We start from the raw sequence: 21,860 nt of genomic DNA, 5'->3' as shown, positions 1-21,860 counted from the left end.
GAGTGTGTTGTCCAGATCACTTTAGAAAGAACACTCTTCCCTTTAGAACTGACCGTTACAGGCAGTCCAAGAAGAGGCACAGGACGACCGTGAACTCACCTCCTCCTCTTCACGCACTGAATCTACAGCCAGGTATAAAACAGTTCCCTTGGAAACAGACCTGAGCACTAGCTGCACAGCTCGTCCACAGCAGAGGAGAGAAGGCCATGTGGAGGTGGGTATGGGAGGCAGAGACGTGGTCTTGCCCCAAACCCCACCCCAGTGCAGGAACCCACGTCAGGAGCTTCTCCCGGGGGAGCAAGCCCAAAATGAGCCCCCACAATGTCTGGCTTTGAAAATCGCCTGGCTCTAGTGGCCCAGGGCGGGATGGTGGCGGGGTGGGGGTGGGGGGCTGCTTATATTTCTGACTCCCACCAGACTGAAACAATCAAACAACCTTGGCAGGCTACCAACCCCAGGCCACTGTACATATAGTCAAGTGAAACACACCCCCAGTCTTCCTGTGGAAAAAAGCCCCTCTCCTTGTCCTTAGAGCTTCTGCTGGAGAGGCAGACTTCAGGTTTGCCACGCACCTAGAGGCTATGAAGGTGCTCCCAGGGAACATGGCCCCGGGGACACCACCTCTGCACTCTCCCTAGCCCTTGCTATAGCTCGCCAGTACCTCCCAGGAAAGAGCTGATACGTTCGTCTGGGGTCCCGATTTTTGCACCTGCCACTCAGGTCCCAAGGGCTGGGGTGCCTGCTGTGGGGCACAGACCCCCCCACTCCTCAGGGAGAAATTCCTGCTTTGTAAACCTCTAGACTGCCTAGTCTGGAAGCCAGCAGGGTTTACAGTTGCAGTCCCATGGGGCTGTCTATATTTGCTTACTTTAAAAGCTGCAGTCTGAGGTTCTGATCAGCCTGAAAGTAGGAGCTGACTGAGATCCGCCCCGCTTTGGAACAGCGCCAGGTCTATCAAGTGCAAATTGGACTGCTTCGGCCATCACAAAGGTTCGAGAGACAACAGAGAGCTAGGGCAATGCTGACCTACGAGATTCACCTCCCACACAAGCTCACTCCTTCAAGACTAGGACAGGGAGCTGTTTTGCCTAATACATGAAAACAAACACAGAAAGCCAGGCGAAATGAGGAAACAGGAATATGTTCCAAACAACCAATAAGATAAAACCTCAGGGGAAAAAAAAAAAACCTTAATAACACTGAGATGAGTTATCTGCCTGAGTTCAAAGTCATGGTCCTAAAGATGCTCACTGAACTCGGGAGAAGAATGGATGAACACAGTGAGAACTTCAATAAGGACACAGAAAATATAAGAAAGTTACCAAACATAAGTCACGGAACCGATGAATACTGTCAGCTGAGAAATACACTAGAATGTTCAACAGCAGCCTAGATGAAGCAGAAGAAAGGATCGGTGACCCGGAAGACACAGCAGAACTCACCCACAGAGCAGCACAAAGAAAAAAATAACCTTAAAAAGTGAAGAAAGGTTGAGAGAGCATCAAATGGAATGGCATTCACATTATGGGGGTTCCAGAAAGAAAAGAGAGAAAAACGGGGCAGAAAACTTATTTGAAGAAATAATAGCTAGGGGCGCCTGGGTGGCTCAGTCGGTTGAGCGTCCGACTTCGGCTCAGGTCATGATCTCACGGTTCGTGGGTTCGAGCCCCGCGTCAGGCTCTGTGCTGACAGCTCAGAGCCTGGAGCCTGCTTTGGATTCTGTGTCTCCCTCTCTCTCTGCCCCTCCCCTGTTCATGCTCTGTCTCTCTCTGTTTCAAAAATAAATAAAAACATTAAAAAAAATTTTTTTTAAAAAGAAGAAATAATAGCTAAACACTTCCCTGACTTTGGGAAGGAAACAGACATCCAGGTTAACAAAGCCTAGACAGTCCCAAAAAAGATGAACCCCAAAGAGAGCCACACTAAGACATATCGTAATTAAAATGTCAGAAGTTAGAACTGACAGTTATAAAAAGTAATGATACAAGGCAGAATAATAGAGTTTGGGATATATCATAATTATAATCTCTGTAGAATTACTTCATGTACTAGCTTTCATCATACTAAGGCAAATACCCTGAAGAATTTGATGTTCTAGTCATTTAATTTAGTTTGGGGTATAAGTATTTCAAGAAAAAGTCTTATTTGGGAATTCTTCATCTAGTGAAGATAAATTAACATCAGAAAGTCAACTCTGTCACCGTAAAAAATCCGAGAACAGAAAAAAAAAAAATCCACAATCATGTATCACACCATCCATGATAAATCATTTGCAATCCAGCCCTGAAAAATACTATATAGTGTATGAAGAAAGGATTGCAGAAAATTCTGTTTTCATTAATTACACTTTAAAATAGCAAGCCTTCTAAGAATGCCCTTGAAGAAGACAATCCCTTGTGGTTTTAAGTCCATGGAAACTCATGCTACACTCCAAATGCATGTTGACATGATTACGATAGACTAACGACCACTTTCAGTAGACAGAGGATGAAAAATTGTCAAGAGTTACCCAAACTATGAATCCCGGTTACAATGATCCTCTTGGAAAATGTGTTACTGAAAAGTTTTCCCCCCTGAATTAATGTGCTCTTTTCTGTATCTCGTACAGCAGACATCTGGATGTGCAAACATATCCAGAAGGCCTTTGAGGGCCGACAGGCTGCTGGAGTAATGAGGAATTCATGCGTGTTTCTGCCTTTCTGGCTGGCTCAGAGAACCCTGGGTAACCAAAACGGACGTGTCACGAGAGTACAAGTGTTCCTTGCACAATACGTATCGCCTCCTCAGGCAGGACACCAAAACCCATGTTCGTATGCCAAAATCTGAGATGCACACGGAAGTTAAGAAGTGATCTTGTTATCTTGGAAGCAAAACACACTGTCCCGATGGCCACGTTCCTAGCTTTGCCTCAAGGGACGGCAGGAGGTAGTAACTGCAGTCAGGAATAAGGACTAAAAATTGTAACTGAGGACCACATCTGAAGCTTATTCCTGAAAATATCCAGAGAACACCTGTGAGTATTACTAACCAAGGTTTAGTTCATGGGATTGTGTCCATGAAACGGCATTATCCCACCGACTGGCCAAATCCTTGAGTCTAGGAGATGAGAAGGAGGGAAGTCTTTACCTTCCAGAGCTGCTACTAGGAAGGAAGGTCCAGACAACACTGACAGAAGTCCCTCCGGGGGCAGGAGAGCCAAAAACACCTTGCCCCTCCTTGAGCTCGACTGAAAGCAGACATGTCATTTCACAAATGTGCAGCAGACTGACTACAGGTACAGGAGAGACAGTAGCAGCCTGAGAAATTATTATTCCTGTGCTATATGGTCAACTGTTTGAATTCTGACACCTAGAATTTTTAATAAAATATAAATTTTTTTTTTTTTTTTTTTAAAGAACACCTTCAGATTGTTATCTTTATCCTACGAGCTCACCCTTCAACTGGATTCGGTCGTAAGCAAACATTAGGCCATTTGGACAAAATCTATATTTGGTGCTTTGTGTGTGTGTGTGTGTGTGTGTGTGTGTGTGTGCGCGTGCGCATGCATGTGTAAAATAAAAGGATAGTAATAAATCTTTAGCATTGTGTATAGTAAAAGTGAAATGAAGCCTCTTGATACAAAAGGTTTTCTTCTGGTGTAGAGCCTGCTTGGGATTCTCTCTCTCTCTCCCTCTCCCTCTCTCTCTCTGCCCATGCTCACCCTTTCTCTCTCTCTCTCTCTCTTTCTCAAAATAAATTTGTTTTGTTTTGTTTTGTTTTTAATGTTTATTTATTTTTGAGAGACAGAGTGTGAGTTGGGGAGGGGCAGAGAGAGAGGGAGACACAGAATCCGAAGCGGGCTCCAGGCTCCGAGCTGTCAGCACAGAGCCTGATGCGGGGCTCAAACTCACAAATGGTGAGATCGTGACCTGAACCGAAGTCAGATGCTTAACCGACTGAGCCCCCCAGGCGCCCCCAAAATAAATTTTTTAAAAAGCACAGTTTGGAGAGAAGATATAAAAGGGATAACTATATACACATCAAACAATATGGCAGCTAAAGACTAAAAATACAAGAACATGGTAACAATTTAGCTCTTCAAATTTAGCTCTTGTTCTGGGGAAGAGGTGGGAAAACAGTATGTTGTTTTCAAATGAGAGTAGAGAAATACACATTCAATTATGAAAGAGGGAAGGACAAAGAGACAAAATATTATTAAAATGGAAAAGTAAATTACAGTCACTTGATTTCCGACCAGGATGCCACACAATTACATGGGGAAAGGACAGTATTTTCAGTAAGTGGTTGAACTTCCAACATGTGGTTGAATAACTCAAGATCCACACACAAATGAATGAAATTGGAACCCCACCTAACACCATACAGAAAAAATAACTCAAAATGCATCAAAGACATAAATGTAAGAACTAAATTATTAGGTTCTTAGAAGAAAACATAAGGGTAAATGTTAGTGATCTTGAACTTATTCATACAAGGACCACATACCTAGGGTCGCCTGGGTGGCTCAGTCGGTTAAGCATCCGACTCCAGCTCAGGTCATGATCTCACAGGTCATGGGTTCTAGCCCCGCATCCGGCTCTGTGCTGACAGCTCAGAGTCTGGAGCCTGCTTTGGATTTTGTGTCTCCCTCTCTCTCCCTCTGCTCCTCTCCCACTCATGCTGTCTCTCTCTCAAAAATAAGCATTAAAATTTTTTTTTAAAAAACAACCAGGAGCACATACCCAGACTACATAAAGAATTCTTACACAACTCAATAATCAAAACGCGAATAACACAACTAAGAAATTGGCGAAGGACTTGAATACACATTTCTCCGATATACAAATATATAGACGGTATATACAAATACGTACATGGAAAGATACTCAACATCACTAACCATTAGGGAAATGCAAATCAAAACCACGAGACACCACCTGTGGCCCATGTGGAGGACTACTGTCTAAAAAACCAAAAACAAAAACAAAAAACAAGTGTTGGCAGGGATGCGGGGAAACTGGGAGCTTTGTACATTGCTGGGGGGACTGTAACAGCCGCTTTAGGAACGCTTCAGTAGATCCTCAAAATGTTGAACACGGAGTGACCAGAGGACCCACCAATACCCCGCGTGGATATATGTCCAAGAAAAATGAAAGCTACGTCCACACAAAAATTTGCATGTGAAGGCTTTGGGTTTATTCATAATAGCCAAAAGGCAAAAACAACCCAAATGTTCATCAAGTGACGGATAGGTAACATGTGATCTATCGAGTCAATGGAACATTATTCAGCCTTAAAAAGGAATGAAATTTTGATACATGTGACAACACGGATGAGCCTGGGAAACATTCTGCTAATTGAAAAGAGCCAGCCTAATTGCTATATGCTAATTGAAAGACGGCATATTGCAGAATTTAATTTATACGAAATTGCCAGAATAGACAAATCTATGGAGACAGAAAGTAGGAGAGCAGTAGCTGCCTCGGGCTGGAGGTGGTGGCTAAATATTTCTTCAGGGGGTGATGAAAATGTCCTACAACTGCACTGAGGGCTGCACAAACTGTGATTTAATAAAAGCTATTAAATGATGTGACGTGTTTTTTTTTTTTTTTAAGATTTTAAAGTAATCTCTGCACCCAACATGGGGCTTGAACCTACAACCCTGAGATCAAGAGTCTCCTGCTCCCGTGAGCCCCGAAATTGTACGTACACATTAAACGGGTGAGTCCTACGGCATGTGAAGTATATCTCAATGAAGCCAAAAAAGGGAAAGAACTTCTGTATTTATCAAGTAGAAGAAGAATGAACTGGATTAAAATGTCAAAAATGGGGGAAAGACAAGAAAAGCAGAAGAAAATATGATGGAACGAATAAACTCATGCCTGTTTGTCATTACGTTCGATGTACGCAGACGGATTTCTCCAACTAAATGCAAGTGCCTATCGGGTTGTATTGAAAATATACATCTGTGCTGTTCAAGAAACACACTTAAAATGGCAAATGTGTTGAATGTAGCAGGCGAGGCGGTATCGGCAGAGAACGAAGGAATGCCAAAATTAACAGCAGACCCGCTGGATCTAAGGTTAAAGGTGCTAAGGTCAAGAGTGACATGATTAAAGTCATAGTTTGGGCGCGTCGGGATGGCTCAGTCGGTTAGGCGTCTGACTCTTTGGTTTCGGCTCTGGTCGTGATCTCACGGTTTGTGAGTTCAAGCCCCGTGCGGGGCTCCGAGCCGATGGTGGAGCCTGCTTGGGATTCTCTCTCTCCCTCTCTGTGCTCACCCTGCCCTCTCTCTCTCAAAATAAATAAATGTTTAAAAAAGCACAGTTTGGAGAGAAGATATAAAAGGAATAGTTATATATACACCAAACAATATGGCAGGCTAAAGGCTAAAAACTACAAGAATATGGTAACAATTTAGCTCTTCAAATGGGAACACCTACTAGAGACAGAGAAAACAAAAACACACATAATAAAATAGATACCATCACTTCTTCGAGTAATAAGACATACATTTTTTTCTTATACCTGTGAATGCTACATATGAAGAGATTAATTGCCTATTTGGCAACAAAGAAAACCTTTACAAGCCTTTTGAATTAGAGAGTTAAAGGACGGTTCTTTGGTCACAATCCAATCAAACCAGAATTAAATAATTAGGTAATGAAAAGTCTTAACTACACAGAAATTAAGACATCCACTCTTAGATCAAAGAAGAAATCAAAGGTACTAAAGAAAATCTTGAAAGCATTGGAAAGAATATTTCATACCAAAATTTACAGAAGACACTAGAAGTTATACTCCAAGGAGATGTTCGTGTCAAATGCTTTCAATTCCAAAGTTGTTTTTTTTTTTTTAATAAAAGAAGCTTTGTACTCATTTAAACCAATTAGAAAAGGGCAGCTCAATAAATCAAAAGAAAGGAAGTGGTTGTAATAAAGATGTAATTTTAAACTAATAAAAAATATGAGGGACAAATAAACTCAAAGCTGGTTCTGTAAAAAGACAAACAAAATAATAAAAGATCTCACATATGCCATATTAAGGATGAGAGACGGAAGATGGGGGGATAGGGAAGGTAGGGAAAGAGAAGGAGAGACGGGTTTCGAGGAGAGACAGACAAATGTGTGCAAAACAGGCGAAATGAGGATTGGAACAGATATAAAAGCAAACGCACGATATAAAAGCAAATAAAAGAATCATTAAGCTTCATGGCATTTTATGTTAACAAATTTGATAACCTAGAAGAAATGATCATTTCCTAGGACAACAAAATCATCAGAATGATTCAAGAAGTGGAAAATTCAGGGGTGCCTGGGTGGCTCAGTCGGTTAAGTGTCCGACCTCAGCTCAGGTCATGATCTCATGGTTTGTGAGTTCGAGCCCCACGTCGGGCTGTCTGCTGACAGCTCACAGCCTGGAGCCTGCTTCGGATTCTGTGTCTCCCTGTCTCTGCCCCTCCCCTGCTTGTGCTCTGTCTCTCTCTGTCTCTCAGAAATCAATAAATATTAAAAGAAAAAATTTTTTTTAAAAAAGTGGAAAATTCAGAAAATAAGTACCAAGACCAGACAGGTTTGCAGCTGCATACCCTGTCATTCTACTGTTAAATGGCAACAGGCAATTAAAAAATAATAAGCCGATGAATTTTGTGAAGCTGAGTCTAATTTTAATTCCCAAACCTGAGAGGAAGGAGAAGGAAAACTATTAACGAATCTGGCTTAGGATAGATTAGTTACAGAAACTGAACTAGTATTACCAAATAACAGAAGTCAGCCATCTATCGAAGGGATATATACTGAGACCAGGAAAATAAAGAGCGCTCAATACCAGAAAATCAATAAAATGTACTTCGTCACTAAATGAACGGTGAAAAACCTCTAAGACCATAGCAAACAAATGCATTTGATAAAAATAGAGCCACGTGATCAAAGTTTAGCAGCCATGCCTTATAAAAACTGGATACCTTCGCGGGCCCAGCACCACCAAGGAAAAAGATACTCTTGTTGCCAACCCCACAGCCCTCAGGTGCCTTCCCCGTAGCAAGGTGCCGGGTGAGATACTCTGTCGCGGACGTCGCGCTACGTAACACAATGGAATGTGAATCAGACCAGGGGCTGCAGGGGCAGGACTTGGGCACAGTCACCCCTACGCCCACCCAGAGCCGGACTCCCGACGTGCCAAGCTCTGGATGGTCTCTGACGGGGGACACCTGGAGCTGTTAGGGAGCAGAGATTTGAGCAGCAGCCGCCCTCAAGAAGGCGTCACTTTATTTTTAAGTTTATTTAATTGAGAGAGGGAGAGAGAATGAGCACGTAAGCAAGCAAGCATGAGCCGGGGAAGGGCAGAGAGAGGGAGAGAGAAAACCCCAAGCAGGTTCCCTGCTGTCAGCACTGGAGCCCAGTGCAACGCTCAATCCCCCAACTGTGAGATCATGACCTGAGCTGAAATCAAGAGTCGAATGCTTAACTGACTAAGCCACCCAAGCACCCCCAGGAGCTGCCACTTTAGAGGCAGAGTGGGGACAGGCACCCAAGCGTGTGCCAGGGCTGTGGAGACAGACACACGCTCGGGTGCCTGTCCCCACTCTGCTTCTAAAGTGACACCCCCTGGGCGCCTGGGTGGCTCAGTCGGTTGGGCATCAGACTCTTGACCTTGGCTCAGGTCAGGAGCTCACCGTTTTGTGAGTTCGAGCCCCATGTCAGCCTCTGTGATGGCAGCACAGAGCCTGATTGGGATTCTCTCTCTCCCTCTCTGTCTCTCTCAAAATGAAATAAACTTAAAACGTTTAAAAATAAAGCACCTCCTGGAGGTGCTTGGGTGGCTTAGTTGGTTAAGCATCCGACCCTTGATCTCCGCTCAGGTCATGATCTCACGGTTGGGGGAATCGAGCCCCGCACTGGGCTCCTGTGCTTACAGATGGAAGTCTCCGGAGCCCTCTGAGAAGCAGAACCAAAGACAGACCTTCATTCCTCCCCACCAAAGTATCCCACGTGCCGGCTTCAGAGGTCTGGGCTATGCCCTCTCCCCCTTCCAGTTTCTCTGGTGTCATTTGACATCTCCCTGAATTTACCTGTATCTTTTCCAGAACCTACTTCTTATCTGCCGGCCTTCTTGAAGATAACGAGCCTATAAATTTTCGACAGCGGGAATTTGCTCTTGCTAATATTTGCATAACACGCGCCTCTTTCAATCTTGACGAAAAGCTGCTCACTACAGTTGTCTGCGCTTTCCAATTAGGTTCTGTTCCAGGATTCCGCTGGAATTCTGCAAGCATGTCCCCGAGGATGCCGTAAACTGGGGTCCAGTTTCCCAGCCAGCCCAAGAAAACACATCGGACGTTCTGCTGAAATACTAGTAATTAAGGGCAAACCAAAGGGAACACGTTTATTTGCCTTGAATGCTGGGACCTGAGGAAAACAAGTTTCAAATGAGGAAGGAGGTGTAGACTGTTTGTTATGCGAATTCTGAAGCACAACGTTTACTAGCTCACAGAACCTCACAATCTTTACGCGGTACACCCCCACCCCCCTCCCAACTGCCAGGGAGGGTGGGCTCTGGGGCCCTCCTCCTCCAGTTCAAAGACAGCCGCCTGGGGCGCCTGGGTGGCCCAGTCGGTTGAGCGGCCGACTTCGGCTCAGGTCATATCTCACGGTTCATGAGTTCAAGCCCCACATCGGGCTCTGTGCTGACAGCTCAGAGCCTGGAGCCTGCTTCGTATTCTGTGTCTCTCTCTCTCTCTGCCCCTCTCCCCTGCTTGCATTCTGTCTCTCTCTCAAAAATAAAAATACATTCAAAAAATTAAAAAAAAAAAAAAAAAAAAAAAAGACAGCCGCCTGATTTCCACTGGTGCATGTACGTACCCTGGGTTTGTCCCTTCTACAGTTCCTGGCTGCTAAAGAGTTTTGAAAATCTCCTAAGTGGCCCAACATCCATCCTGTGCATTTGGGCCTCGCGAGACAAAAGGAGTTTAAAGGAATCGAGGTAAAGTTGCCTGTGACAAAGCACCAGCTCTGGGCTTCCACACACGTCTTTACTGATTCTCACAACTCGGGGAAGGAGCTCCCTGCATAGACGCCAGACTCCACGGGGCCACCTGCCCAAAATCACAGGGCGAACGCTCGGCAGAACCCAGGCCTTCCGCCCCGGGTCCCCTCCAGCCACAAACGGACCATCAAGCCCCTTTCAAACCATCCACAGCTTCAAACCATTGGTGTGCAATTCAGCAACTGCATCTAGAACACCCCCATGCACGTGGCTTACCACCATCATCTTACCTGTCCGCTTCCAGAGTTACCGCGAGGATTTCACGGACCGAATTCCAAGAATTCATTTTTGTTTTACATTTTTATTTATTTTGAGAGCCTGTGTGTGAGCAGGGGAGGGGCAGAGAGAGGGAGAGAGAGAGAATCCCAAGCAGGCTCCGTGCTGGCAGCACAGAGCCCGAGGTGGGGCTTGAACTCACAAACCGTGAGATCATGACCTGAGCCGAAACCAAGAGTCAGACGCTCGATCAGCTGAGCCACCCAGGCGCCCCCAAAGAATTCATTTTTATTCTCCAGGTTATTTTCCATCATTCCCCTCATGCGTCCTCCTCACACAGCGATTCAGCATGTGGCCCCCACTGCCTTGAATCTGCTTTCCCCCATCAATCCTCTTTAATGTCTGTGCCCGTTAAGCTGCCTGTTCTAACAACCCCCCATCCCCCAACAAATGTACGATGAATCAAACAGGAAAGAAGTTCATTTCTTGCCCACTGAAATTTAGTCCATGACAAACAGGATTGATGTGTGAGTGGCTTTTCCCCAAATGGTGATTTATTTTTATTTTTTTTTTAATATTTGTTTATTTTTGAGAGAGATGGAGTGCAAACGGGTGAAGGGGGGAGGGGGAGGGGGAGAGGGAGAGGGAGAGGGAGAGGGAGAGGGAGAGGGAGAAGGAGAAGGAGAGGGAGAGGGAGAGGGAGAGGGAGAGGGAGAGAATGTGACGAGGCTCCAGGCTCCGAGCTGTCAGCACAGAGACCAATGCAGGGCTCGAACTCACCAAATGCAAGATCATGACCTGAGCCGAAATCAGATGCCCAATGGTGATTTAGATACAAGATCCTTTCATCTGCTGGCCCCCAACATCTCTGACACATGGCTCAAAGGAGCCTCCACATGGCCAGGCCTGAGAGTGGAGTCCACACTTTGGCTCATTTTCCACCGCCCTGAACCCAGGCAGTGGCCCCATCTCCTTGCAAGGGGTGCTGGGAAATTAGGTACAGCCACTGCCCACGAAGAGAGGGAACAGATGAAATAAATTTAGAAAAGGACACTGGTCTTCAATTCAAGAGCCCCTTGCAAGGGACTTACCCGTTAATTAAGTTGATCTGACCAGCATATCCTGTGTTCCATACTCCCATGCTCTAAGCAGGATGCATCCTTGTCCCCTAATCAAAGGAACCAGTCTACCCTAGATCACTTAACCTCCCCGTGACTCGGTTCCCTATGTTAAAAATAGGGATAACAGGGGCGCCTGGGTGGCTCAGTCGGTTAAGCGGCCGACTTCGGCTCAGGTCATGATCTCGCAGTCCGTGAGTTCAAGCCCCGCGTCGGGCTCTGTGCTGACCGCTCAGAGCCTGGAGCCTGTTTCAGATTCTGTGTCCCTCTCTTGACCCTCCCCTGTTCATGCTCTGTCTCTCTCTGTCTCAAAAATAAATAAACGTTAAAAAAAAATTTAAAAAAAAAATAGGGATAACACCTTGCAAGATTGCTTTGAGGATTACACACATTAGAGAGAGCTTAGAACACGATCTGGCACATGGTACATGATATACAAGCACCTGATAAACAAATAAAGGGGTACAAGAAGCAAGGTTCCCTGCAAAGTTCTAATAGACTCCTGTCTTGGGGGTCTCTGTCTCTTGGGAAGAGGGCACACTGCAAAAGCCCAAGGGTTGGAGAGGCAACTTCCCTCCGAGGCAAGTTCAGTTTTCCATGCAGGAGGGAAAGCCCTGTAAAATACATCCCAGACTTGATTTAGCGCCTTCCTAGTAAAGAATTCATTCCCTCGAGAGCTGCCCCAACCTCTCTTCCACTATTTTGGATGTGGAATATGTCCTTGTAGACATTTCAATGGTGCAGATTTCTGTCCCCATTAAAAAAAAAAAAAAATCTAGTTCCGGGGTGCCTGGGTGGCTCAGTCAGTTAGGCATCTGACTATGGGTTTCCGCTCAGGTCATGATCTCACAGGTCATGAGTTCGAGTCCCATGTCCGGCCCTGTGCTGACAGCTTGGGAGCCTGGTTGGGATTCTCTCTCTGCCCCTCCCCCACTCTCTCTCTCGCAAAATAAATAAACTTAAAAAAAATACCTAGTTGTGTCCATCTGTTCTTTTCTTCACTCCTTTATTCAACAAACACTGAATTTTTGTTCAGCGCTTACCACGTTCTGTGACCACGACGTCCCAGGTCTCAGCCCACATGGAAAATGATTTAGCTTATGTGGCTGCTAAGAGGGACAGAGGGAAGGCAGTGATTTTAGATGCTTGGCGACAGTGACATTTGAACCAAGACGAAACTAGCAAGCAAGGGCCGCCGTGAAGCACCTTCCTGGTATGGGTCCCATGGGCACAAAGGTTCTGAGATGGAAAGACTTTGTGGCTAGAGAGTGCGGGTGGCCGGACAGGTGACAAGAAGGGACACTAAAAAGGAAGGCTGCAGAACACCTATGGGTGCTGGAGGCCTTGCGAAGGACTCCAGGATTCCCTTTGGCCGGAGTTGGAAGCCACTCAAAGGTTTAAATGTTTTAAGTGTTTTAAGTGGTTTGAGTGTTTAAGCAGAGGTGTTTAAATCTTGGTAAAAGATCACTCTCCTTCTACCAGGGAAATGGGAACAGGATTGGTGTGGGTGGGGGGGGGGGGGGTGCCAACAAGCCTGGAAGCTGGAAATCCAAGCAGATGCAGTTTCCAACATCCGGGCAAGGGGTGATGTTGTCCCAGTTAAAGTGTGAAGATTCGTGCTTCTAAATTTTTTACTAGAGTGGTTTATTAAATATACACCTAAACATGGCCAGAGGTTCATAGTTTTGTAATCATTCTTCCTGAAACTCACAAAAAGGAGAAAGGCAGAACATCATCTTGATATTACAGGATAACACATCCCCAACCCCAAGGTAATACCGGGCCTCCTCCGGCCAGTAAAGGTTTTTACCAGATTACCTTTAGTTGTCATTTTCCCTCTTCCTTCCTTAAAGGAAAGGCCTCAGTGCTTCTCCACAGATTCAACCCTCTCTAGGTTCTCCTTTCTCCCCAGACCCGCCAAATTCCCCTCCCCAGGGGATCCAGCATCTGCTAGGTGAATCCACATCCACGACTGGGTTCAGATTCCAGCTACCGTTGATGGCAACGGTGACAATTACATACCGTCAAGTTTCAAGGCGTTGTCACTAAGACGGCCTCAAGGAAGGACGCTCAGTTTAGGGAAAGAGTGGGACTGCCCATGGGCAAAATGGCTTCTCTCCCCTCCTGGCCTTTGCCCCAGTTACTCCCTCGTCTGGGGTGCCCTGCTCCTTCCTCGTCACCTGACTGAACTCTATTTGTTCTTCAAGATGCAGCTCAGGGGCCGCGGCCGCCAGAGGTGCTGTTCTCCCCTGGCCCAGCTGGCTCAGGGGCGCGCCTCCGGAATCCCATATCCACGTTTACCCGGATCGCAGTGGTTGCCAGAGACTCTTCCACCTTTTCTTCACTTTGTCTCTCCTGCTGGACCCCAGGCGACGTGCCTTCTTTATCGTTTTAGCCCAGCCGGGTCCGATCTGCTCGCGGAATTAATACACGCCACGTCTCGTACGCCGTGGGTGGGCGCGCGGACCGGAGAAGTGTTTGACGGTGCCTACGAAAGCAGTGGCTCCCCACGGCAGGTGAGTTTGGCCCCCAGGGGCCGTGTGGCAACGCCGGGAGAAATGCTCGGTTGTCGTAACTAGAGGAAAGGGCGCCCCTGGACAGTCAGCGGGTAGGGGTCGGAGATGCTGTTAAACATCCGGCGATTCACAAGACAGGCCCCCCTCACTCAGTTACCCAGCCCGTAAGGTCAGTAGTGCGGAGGCTGAGACACGCATCTCATCTCTGACCAGGAAACCTACTCCAGGGTACACGTGCCCGAGGGCAATGACGTGTAAGTCCATCAAAAACACAAGAACACCTCGGGGCGCCTGGACTGTTGGGCATCCGACTCTTGATTTCAGCTCAGGTCATGATCTCGTGGTCGTGAGATCAAGCCCCGAGTCAGGCTCTGCGCTGACAGCACGGAGCCCGCTTTGGATTCTCTCTCTCTTTCTCTCTCTCTCTCTCTCTCTGACCCTCCCCCACTCATGTGCTCTGTCTCTCTCGCTCTCAAAATAAATGAAGTAAAAAAACAAAAAAAACAACCCAAAACACAAGAAGCTCTGTAGCAGCCGTACCCACAGAAGCCCCAAACTAGAAACAAGGTAAAAGACCGTAGTAGTCAAATGATGGAATCCTACAGGCCATATGAAATAAAAGACTGCTGTCTGCAAGAAGAATGGATCTCACAGATCTACTGACGAACTAAACAACCGGACCAAAGTAACAGGCAAAATTCATCGATGGTGAGGGAACGGAAGTCAGAATAACGGTCACCCCTGGAGACAGGGAGCTGGTGACTGGGAAGGAGCAGGAGGGAATCTCTGGGGTGCTGGGAACGTTCCTGATCTTCATCTGGGGAGCAGTCAGTCACACACACCGTGCTGTGCACTATGACTCATGCGCTGAATGTGTATTATGCCTCCAAAAGCTTTATTCAATGAACAGTCCTCTAAGAGCGCCCTACCGGCAGGAATCACACACAGGGACGCTGCCCTATCAGCCAGGTTTTCTAACAGACTTCCGGGTATACCGCCCGCGGGAATGTATGTAGGTGCGTTTCTGGAAAGCTGTTTCACAACAGATATCAAAAACCTTACAATGTGTCCTTAATTCAATTCTGGTCTGGTCATTTTATGCTAAGGAATGTGCTAAGGATGCACACACGAACCTAAGCTTCCGGAATATTTATCATAGCATAATAAATGTAAGAGGGAGGGGGCACTGAATTCAATGCCCACCCAAAGGGAACTGTGTCATACTATGGATTCACTAAAATGACATTTTTAAATTTAAATGGAAGCCATTTACAATATATTAATTAGAATTAAAAAGCAGATCACCCGACAAGATGTAATCTAAGGTAAACAAAGGGTACACTCAATATATTAACTATGATTATCTAGGGTAATGAGAGGTTATGGGATTTCTTAAAATTTCTATCATTTTCCCCCCTAACATATACATATGTACTTGTTAATAAGAAAAAAAAATTATACAATCACAGTTTTTAAAAATAAAGATGAGTTTGGGACGCCTGGGTGGCTCAGTCGGTTGAGCGTCCGACTTCGGCTCAGGTCACGATCTCGCGGTCCGTGAGTTCGAGCCCCGCGTCGGGCTCTGTGCTGACAGCTCAGAGCCTGGAGCCTGTTTCGGAGTCTGTGTCTCCCTCTCTCTCTGCTCCTCCCCCGTTCATGCTCTGTCTCTCTCTGTCTCAAAAATAAATAAACGTTAAAAAATTTTTAAAAAATAAAAAAAATAAATAAAGGTGAGTTTTAGATTTTAAAACTATGTACCAGACCTCACACAACCCCCCAGTCGCCAATGTATTCAAAGCCCCGCTACCTGCAGAAGAACTCTAAACTCTCATCACAATGGCTGCGGTGTAGCAGGGATTAAATAAAAAGATAAAATTCTAGATTTTTCTGTCTCCTGTCTGATTGTGGGATAGGTTACACAAACCCATACATTCATGGAACCACACAGAGCTTCATAGCCCCCCCCAAAAACAGTTAAAGGTAATTCCACATAAAAATATGAAAATAAATATTTCTGACTGCAAAAGGTTTCAGTTGCTGTAAAGGAAACCAATACAAAGGCACCCCCTTCCCTGGGGTGCCTGGGTTGCTCAGCTGGTTAAGCGTTCGGCCGGGGTCATGATCTCACAGTTCGTGGGTTCGAGCCCCGCGTCGGGCTCTGTGCTGACAGCACGGGGCCTGGAGCCCGCTTCGGATTCTTTGTCTCCCTCCCTCTCTGCCACTCCCCTGCCCGCACTCTGTCTCTGTCAAAAATAAATACATGTTTCAAAAACTTAAAAAAATTGAAGAAAAAAAAAAAAAAAAAGGCATGACCTTCCCTGAAGGATCCAGTCTGCCTAGGTAATCTCTCAGCCCAGACCCCGACCGAGAAGTCCTGTCCGTGTTTCTGTGTCAAGTGGAAGCGATCCCTTCTGTGGCAGAGTCCTCGCAAAGATGTGGCGCAACGGTGGAAGACGGCACTGCACCTGGGGATCGCGGCTGGTGAGCCGCGTCACCCCCACCACCTGAACAAAACCTCTTCTCCAGGAAGCTCCCTTCTCCGAATCCTGCGTGGCGGCTGGTGGCAGCACATGCTCCATTATTATGTGGCACCGCACGAGATCTACCCTGTAGCTCACCCAGCCTCGGAGTTCCTCCTGGAGCCACGGGACGCGCGACAGAGCTAAAGGTGGGAGCGTCTGCTCAAACTTGACACCGCTGATGGGTGCGGGGGGGGGGGTACCTTAGCTCACAAATCCATCCTGAGAGTCTCGGGTTCGTTCCGGTTTTAAGCGCAAGCTGTTTCTCTCCTTACTTGTTAGGTCAAAAAGACTTTCAGCCAAAGAAGTCCACAACGAAACCCTGAGCGCAAACATCTAACAATGTTAATTTTCAAAGCCCTGTGCTCCCCTCCTGCTTCTCAAGGTCACACCTCCCCGCTGAATGATTCCAGAGGGGTGCTGACATGGTACATGGGAAAAACAGTCCTATGAAGTCCAACCTCTAATAGGAAGAGCAAACAGCTCAGATGCCAGCCAGCCACGACAAAGGACCGACAAAGCCGAACACACGCCCCCCCCCCCCCCCCCCCAGCATCCGTGAATATCTGCCTGTTCTGCCTCCTCAGAGAGGACGGATCACAAGACTGCTCAGAATAAGAAACCAAAAGAGCAGAAGCCCAGGAAGCAGCCGGGCCTGAATTTCACGCTGTTTCCAGAGAGTGAGCTGGCAGGCTGTGTCGGTGATCTGCACAGCGGGCAGGCGGCAGGCGAGGCTGACAGCTTGAGGGGGTTGTTGTAGGGAGACAGCTGCAAGTGTTCTCCTGGAGAAGGTTCTGGGCCCTGAGCTCCCGGGAAGCATTTTCAGCTCCCAAGCTGACCCTCCATTCACACAGGGGTTAAGAGCCTGTCAGCCAGCCCAGCAAGCATGGTCTTTGTATTTAAATCATCTCAAGGGGACCCACAGCTCCAGGCACGACCAGAGCCTGGGAGAGGGGAGAGAAGGGAGGTGACAGAGAGGACCCTTCGGCCCATAATTGCTGGCTGGGCTTCTGACCCAGGAAGCTAAATAAAAGGGGGACACCAGAAGAAAGAGCCTAGGAAGACTAGAATACCCTGGAGAGCAGCTAGAGGAATCTCAACCTTAGGCACAGAAATGTTTCTGCCTCTTTTCCCTTCCTCCTCCCAGCTGGGCATCACGTGCTCCCTACTGTGTGCACTCCAAATGCAGATCAAAGCACAGTGGTGCCCAGTGTCTACACCACTCTCAGGCACAGGGATTCTCAGTCATCAGAGGGCCCCTAGACAGCAGCTGTAATCTCTTTCTAATCAAAATAAACAAACAAACAAAAAACCCTAACCAGCCCAAACCAGCACAAGCAATACACAAGTACGTATAAGACACAAACACACACATTTACATATGTGCCTATTTACACACATACACATGCATATGCTTTTACAGCAGAAGGCAGGCAGGAAGCCTGTTCCCCGAGTCTAGAATCCTTTGCTTTCCTCATCTGATTCTAGCAGCAACAGCCATTTCTGCTACGAGTTTTTTCTCCTGTGAGGACCGATTCCAGACCAAAATGCCACCCCTCCGGTGTGCCTCCCCATCCCACTCTACCAGCCCAGTGAGATCTGTTAACAATCCAGGGAACAAAGAGGGAAGAGAGACCCAAGCTGCATTCCTTGAAAGTGGGGTTAGATTCTATACTTTGATAAACCTCAGAGCCTGAACCTCTTTGCTCTCAGAGTGGCCAGGGTGCAGCTCTGAGCCTCTTAATAAACAAGTCCGCCTCTCTCCCTGCCACTAGGCACAAGGGTTTTCTCTGCCCAGCATCTATTTTCAGCCCCCATAAATCATGTTCCATTGTTTCAGGGAATCTGAACTCACGCTTAATAAACCATCAACTTCACCCCTCTGCCACCACCCCAAATCTCCCTCAGGGAAAGACGGTTTCCAGGAGAAAAGCAAATTCTTAATTAGGGCTGGGTTTGAAAAGCAAGCTTCCGCACAAAACAGAAAAACAAACCTGGGTCTAAAAACCATCAAATAACCAACCGCTAATGTCTTTGATTAAAGTGCAGGACTGTGATTCTCAGGTCCAGGTGGGACTTCAGTGACCATCCGAAGGAAGCAGAATTTGAACCTAATGCCAAATGACACACGATCAGGTACTTGAGGACCACGTCGGTGCTGCAGTGGCTAGATTAAATTGCTCTGATGCAGAATTTCTCCCAAGTATGGGTTACCAAGAAACATAATACTGCTTTAAAATTTACTTAGGTGTGTTCACCCTTCTCACACCAACACAGTCACGAATCTTATTCATAACCAGGCTTCACCTAACACAATTCTCCTGTTTTTCCTGGAGATGCAGGGAAACGAGCAGACATGTAGCTCATGTTCCGAGATCGAAACCTGGATCACGGCACTCACAGCATAAAGTCTGCTAAACCAGAGCTCCGGGCACACACAATTCTTAAAGAGCTAATTTAATGGACAACCGCTGTCTGGGACAGGAAGCCCTTCTGACATTCTGGAAAACGTAGGGGGTTTCAAAGGATTATGCAGAGGGACGGGACTTTGAAAATTCCCAAACTCTTAACCGAAGCCTAAACGAGAACACGTTCCGTTCCAAAACACTGCACAGTTCACTTGGACCCTGCAAAGCCCAGCTGGAGCTCAGCGCGTCCACACTGCAGCCTGTCTACACTGCAGCTTGTCTGCTGGAGGTTTGCAGACCACTCCCTGCTGACAGAGTCCGGCCAACCCCACCAGCCTACCAGCAGCCTGCAGCACTATGCCCAGATCCAAGTGAGGGCACCAGCCAGGGGTTGGGGGGGGGGGGGGTCCCCTGGGCCTGCCCTCCTACCTGCTGTATTCCTGGCTGGTTGAACAATGATCAGGGAGAGCCACGGGAAAAGCCGCATCATGCCCAGTACGCCACTCCCTGGTCCTCAACAACACCGGTTGCACACTCTTCCACCCGTGAAAACGGTGGGCACAAACGAGGGCCTGCCCCAGAAGGATGCAAGGAACAAAAGCATCAGGGGCAGGTGGAACCGGCTGGTCTCCACCTCTCTCGGGGGACAGAGGCCACAGAGCTTCTGCAGGGTATGTAGAGACGTTGTAAAACCAACTCCCAGGAAGGGGCGCAGTAAAAGGGGACCTCGGGCAGCCACAGCTGCCAGCACGAGCGACCTCCAGACATCGGGAGCTTGACCATGACCATAGCGGTAAGCGGAACACACACACACAAAAGTGCCTTCCGGCATAAGAGCATACACCTTAAGGCGGGGGGGAAACTTGTCATTTCACTTTTCCCTGCTCTTGGCAAGAGATCCTGAAAGGCACGGACAGAGAAAGTTTCTCGGATTAACTGGAGAAAACACACGCCAGTGAAGACACCCCGGAGGACCTCTCCCGAGGTTCTCACTGCTACTTGTCCCAGCCCTGGCACCTGAGTAAGGCTTGCCATGGGGCCATCGATACAAACTGATTTACCAACACCACCACCCCCCCCCCCCCCCGCAACACACACCCAAGCTGTATCAGCGTTTCTGAAGCCCTTTACCTAGACTAACTCAAACGCACCCCTAAGGTGCGACCCCACAGGTGTGACTGGCTTGGCCACACCCAGCCAGAGAGGGAAGACACTCCCCACCACCCTCCACGTCCTTGCCAACCGCAGGGTGCCGGCGCCGGCCTCCGCCTCCTCCTCTCCACCCACGGGGAAGTCGGAGCCCCCCACGCAGTCAGAGCACTTTAAATCCCCGCCGCCGCGGCCCCCTTAGGGTCCAGAATCGCACAGCTGCCCCCGGCCCACGGAGCGTCTGGTGTCCTCCCGGCCCGGCACTCCCGCCTCCCCGGGCCGCCCCCGCCCCTGCGGGCCGCGCCTTACCGCCGGTGTCCTCGAAGCGCGGGGGCGGGCGGTCCCGCAGCGTGGCGCTCCAGCCCGCGCCAGCCTCGTCCTCCTCGGCTTCCTGCGCGTCGGGAGCACCGGGCGGCGGCGGCGGGGGGCCGGGGCGCTCGCGTTCGTCGTCCGAGGAGGCGGCCGAGGAGGAGTGCGAGGCGGCCGACGTGCTGTAGAAGGGGTTCCCGCCGCTGTCCGGGCCCGACTCGCCGAACACGTCGTCCGAGATGTGCAGGCTCTCGTAGCGCGCGCGGGCCGCCTCGAGCAGCGCCGGCGCCCTCCTCCGCGCGCCCCCGCCGCCCTCGGCCATAGCCCCGGCCGCCGCCCGCGCGCCCGCCCCCCACAGCGCCTCCCAGCCGCACGCGCCGGGCCCCGGGCCCGCGCCGCGGCCCGCCGCCCCCCACCAGCGCAGCCCGCAGCACAGCGCCCGCCGCCCCGCGCCCTGCCGGCCCGCCGTCTTGGCCGCCTCGGGCCCTGCGCCCGGGGAAGCGCCCTCGGAGCTCGGGCGCCGCAGGCTGCGGGCCGCGGGTGGAGGCAGGGCGCGCGGGCGGGAGGCTGGGGCTGCGGCCGAGCCCAGGCGCCGCCGCTACAGCCGCCGCTGCGTCTCCTCGGCGGCCGCCGCGTCCCCGCGCGCCCTCCCGCGGCACCCCGCGCTCCCCGGCCGACCTTCCCGGGCGCGAGCCGCCAGAGGCGGGCCCCGCCTCCTCGCACCTCCGGCCCGCCGGCCAATCGGGAGCCGGGCCGGGCGGGGCCGGCGCGGGGCACGCCCCGCCTCCCTCCACCGGGCGGGGCGAGGAAAGAGGCAGAGGAGGCGGCGGCGGGCGGGAAAGGGGAGGGCAGGCGGCGGCTCGAGCCCGTCCCCTCGCCTGCAGGGACATGCGGCCCGGGACGGCCACCCGCAGGCCCCGCGCTTGCTCCGCGCCGGGAAGGGAGGAGCCGAAGGGGTGCCGGGGGGCACGGGACGCAGCCGGTTCTTCCTGCCGCCCGAGCGGGACCCGGCGCTCACGTCCCCTAACGCAGGAGGCGCCCCGCGCCGGGGAGCTGTCCGCCCCCGTGGTTCTGAACCAGGCGCGGCAGAAACTCCAGGTAGGCGGCGGGCCCGAGGCTCACAATTCCTTGGGCTGTTGCCGCTGCTGCTGCTACTGCTTCCCGTGGCACACAGCCGGCTGCGCCCCTTGCTCCTATGAGCACGAGGGCTGTCTGGCTTCCGGGAATCTTGCTCTAATTAGGAGCCGGCCTCGCCGGTCCATTTCTGGGGTCAGATGCTAACTCAGTCTCGCTTGAGTAGCCCTGTAATTCGAGGGTGGCAGCATCTGGTCTTAGTCATTCCTCTCATCTTTGACGTTTGACCTCTTTTAAACTCAAAATATTCATTACCTCCCGAATATTGATTACTCTGGCACCACTGTTGTCACATCTTTACTTACACATTTGACACACTCGTCTATTAAAATATAGCACAATCACCCAGGCGTCAGGGCTCTGATAAACAATGGCACAGAAAGGCTTCATCCACCCCTCTTCCTCGGCCAAGAGTGTGTGGCATTCATTCTGTTGATGGCGCTACATATGATCAGTCTTGTCTCCTTG

At 49.4% G+C, this 21,860-nt stretch overlaps 1 protein-coding gene across 2 annotated transcripts in view; it reads right to left on the bottom strand.

The window, feature by feature from the left end:
- PGBD5 (piggyBac transposable element derived 5) overlaps positions 1-20,580 on the bottom strand; it is a 107,418-nt gene extending 86,838 nt beyond the window's left edge. For both annotated transcript variants that reach the window (XM_042908875.1, XM_042908876.1), the window contains exon 1: positions 20,259-20,580. In XM_042908875.1, the coding sequence (XP_042764809.1) occupies positions 20,259-20,580 (322 nt within the window). The remainder of the gene's footprint in view (positions 1-20,258) is intronic.
- Between the last annotated feature and the right edge of the window lie 1,280 nt (positions 20,581-21,860).

The sequence above is a fragment of the Panthera leo genome, chromosome D2 (assembly GCF_018350215.1).
Source record: "Panthera leo isolate Ple1 chromosome D2, P.leo_Ple1_pat1.1, whole genome shotgun sequence".
Lineage (NCBI taxonomy): Eukaryota > Metazoa > Chordata > Mammalia > Carnivora > Felidae > Panthera > Panthera leo.
This window is presented reverse-complemented; position numbering and strand designations above follow the sequence as displayed.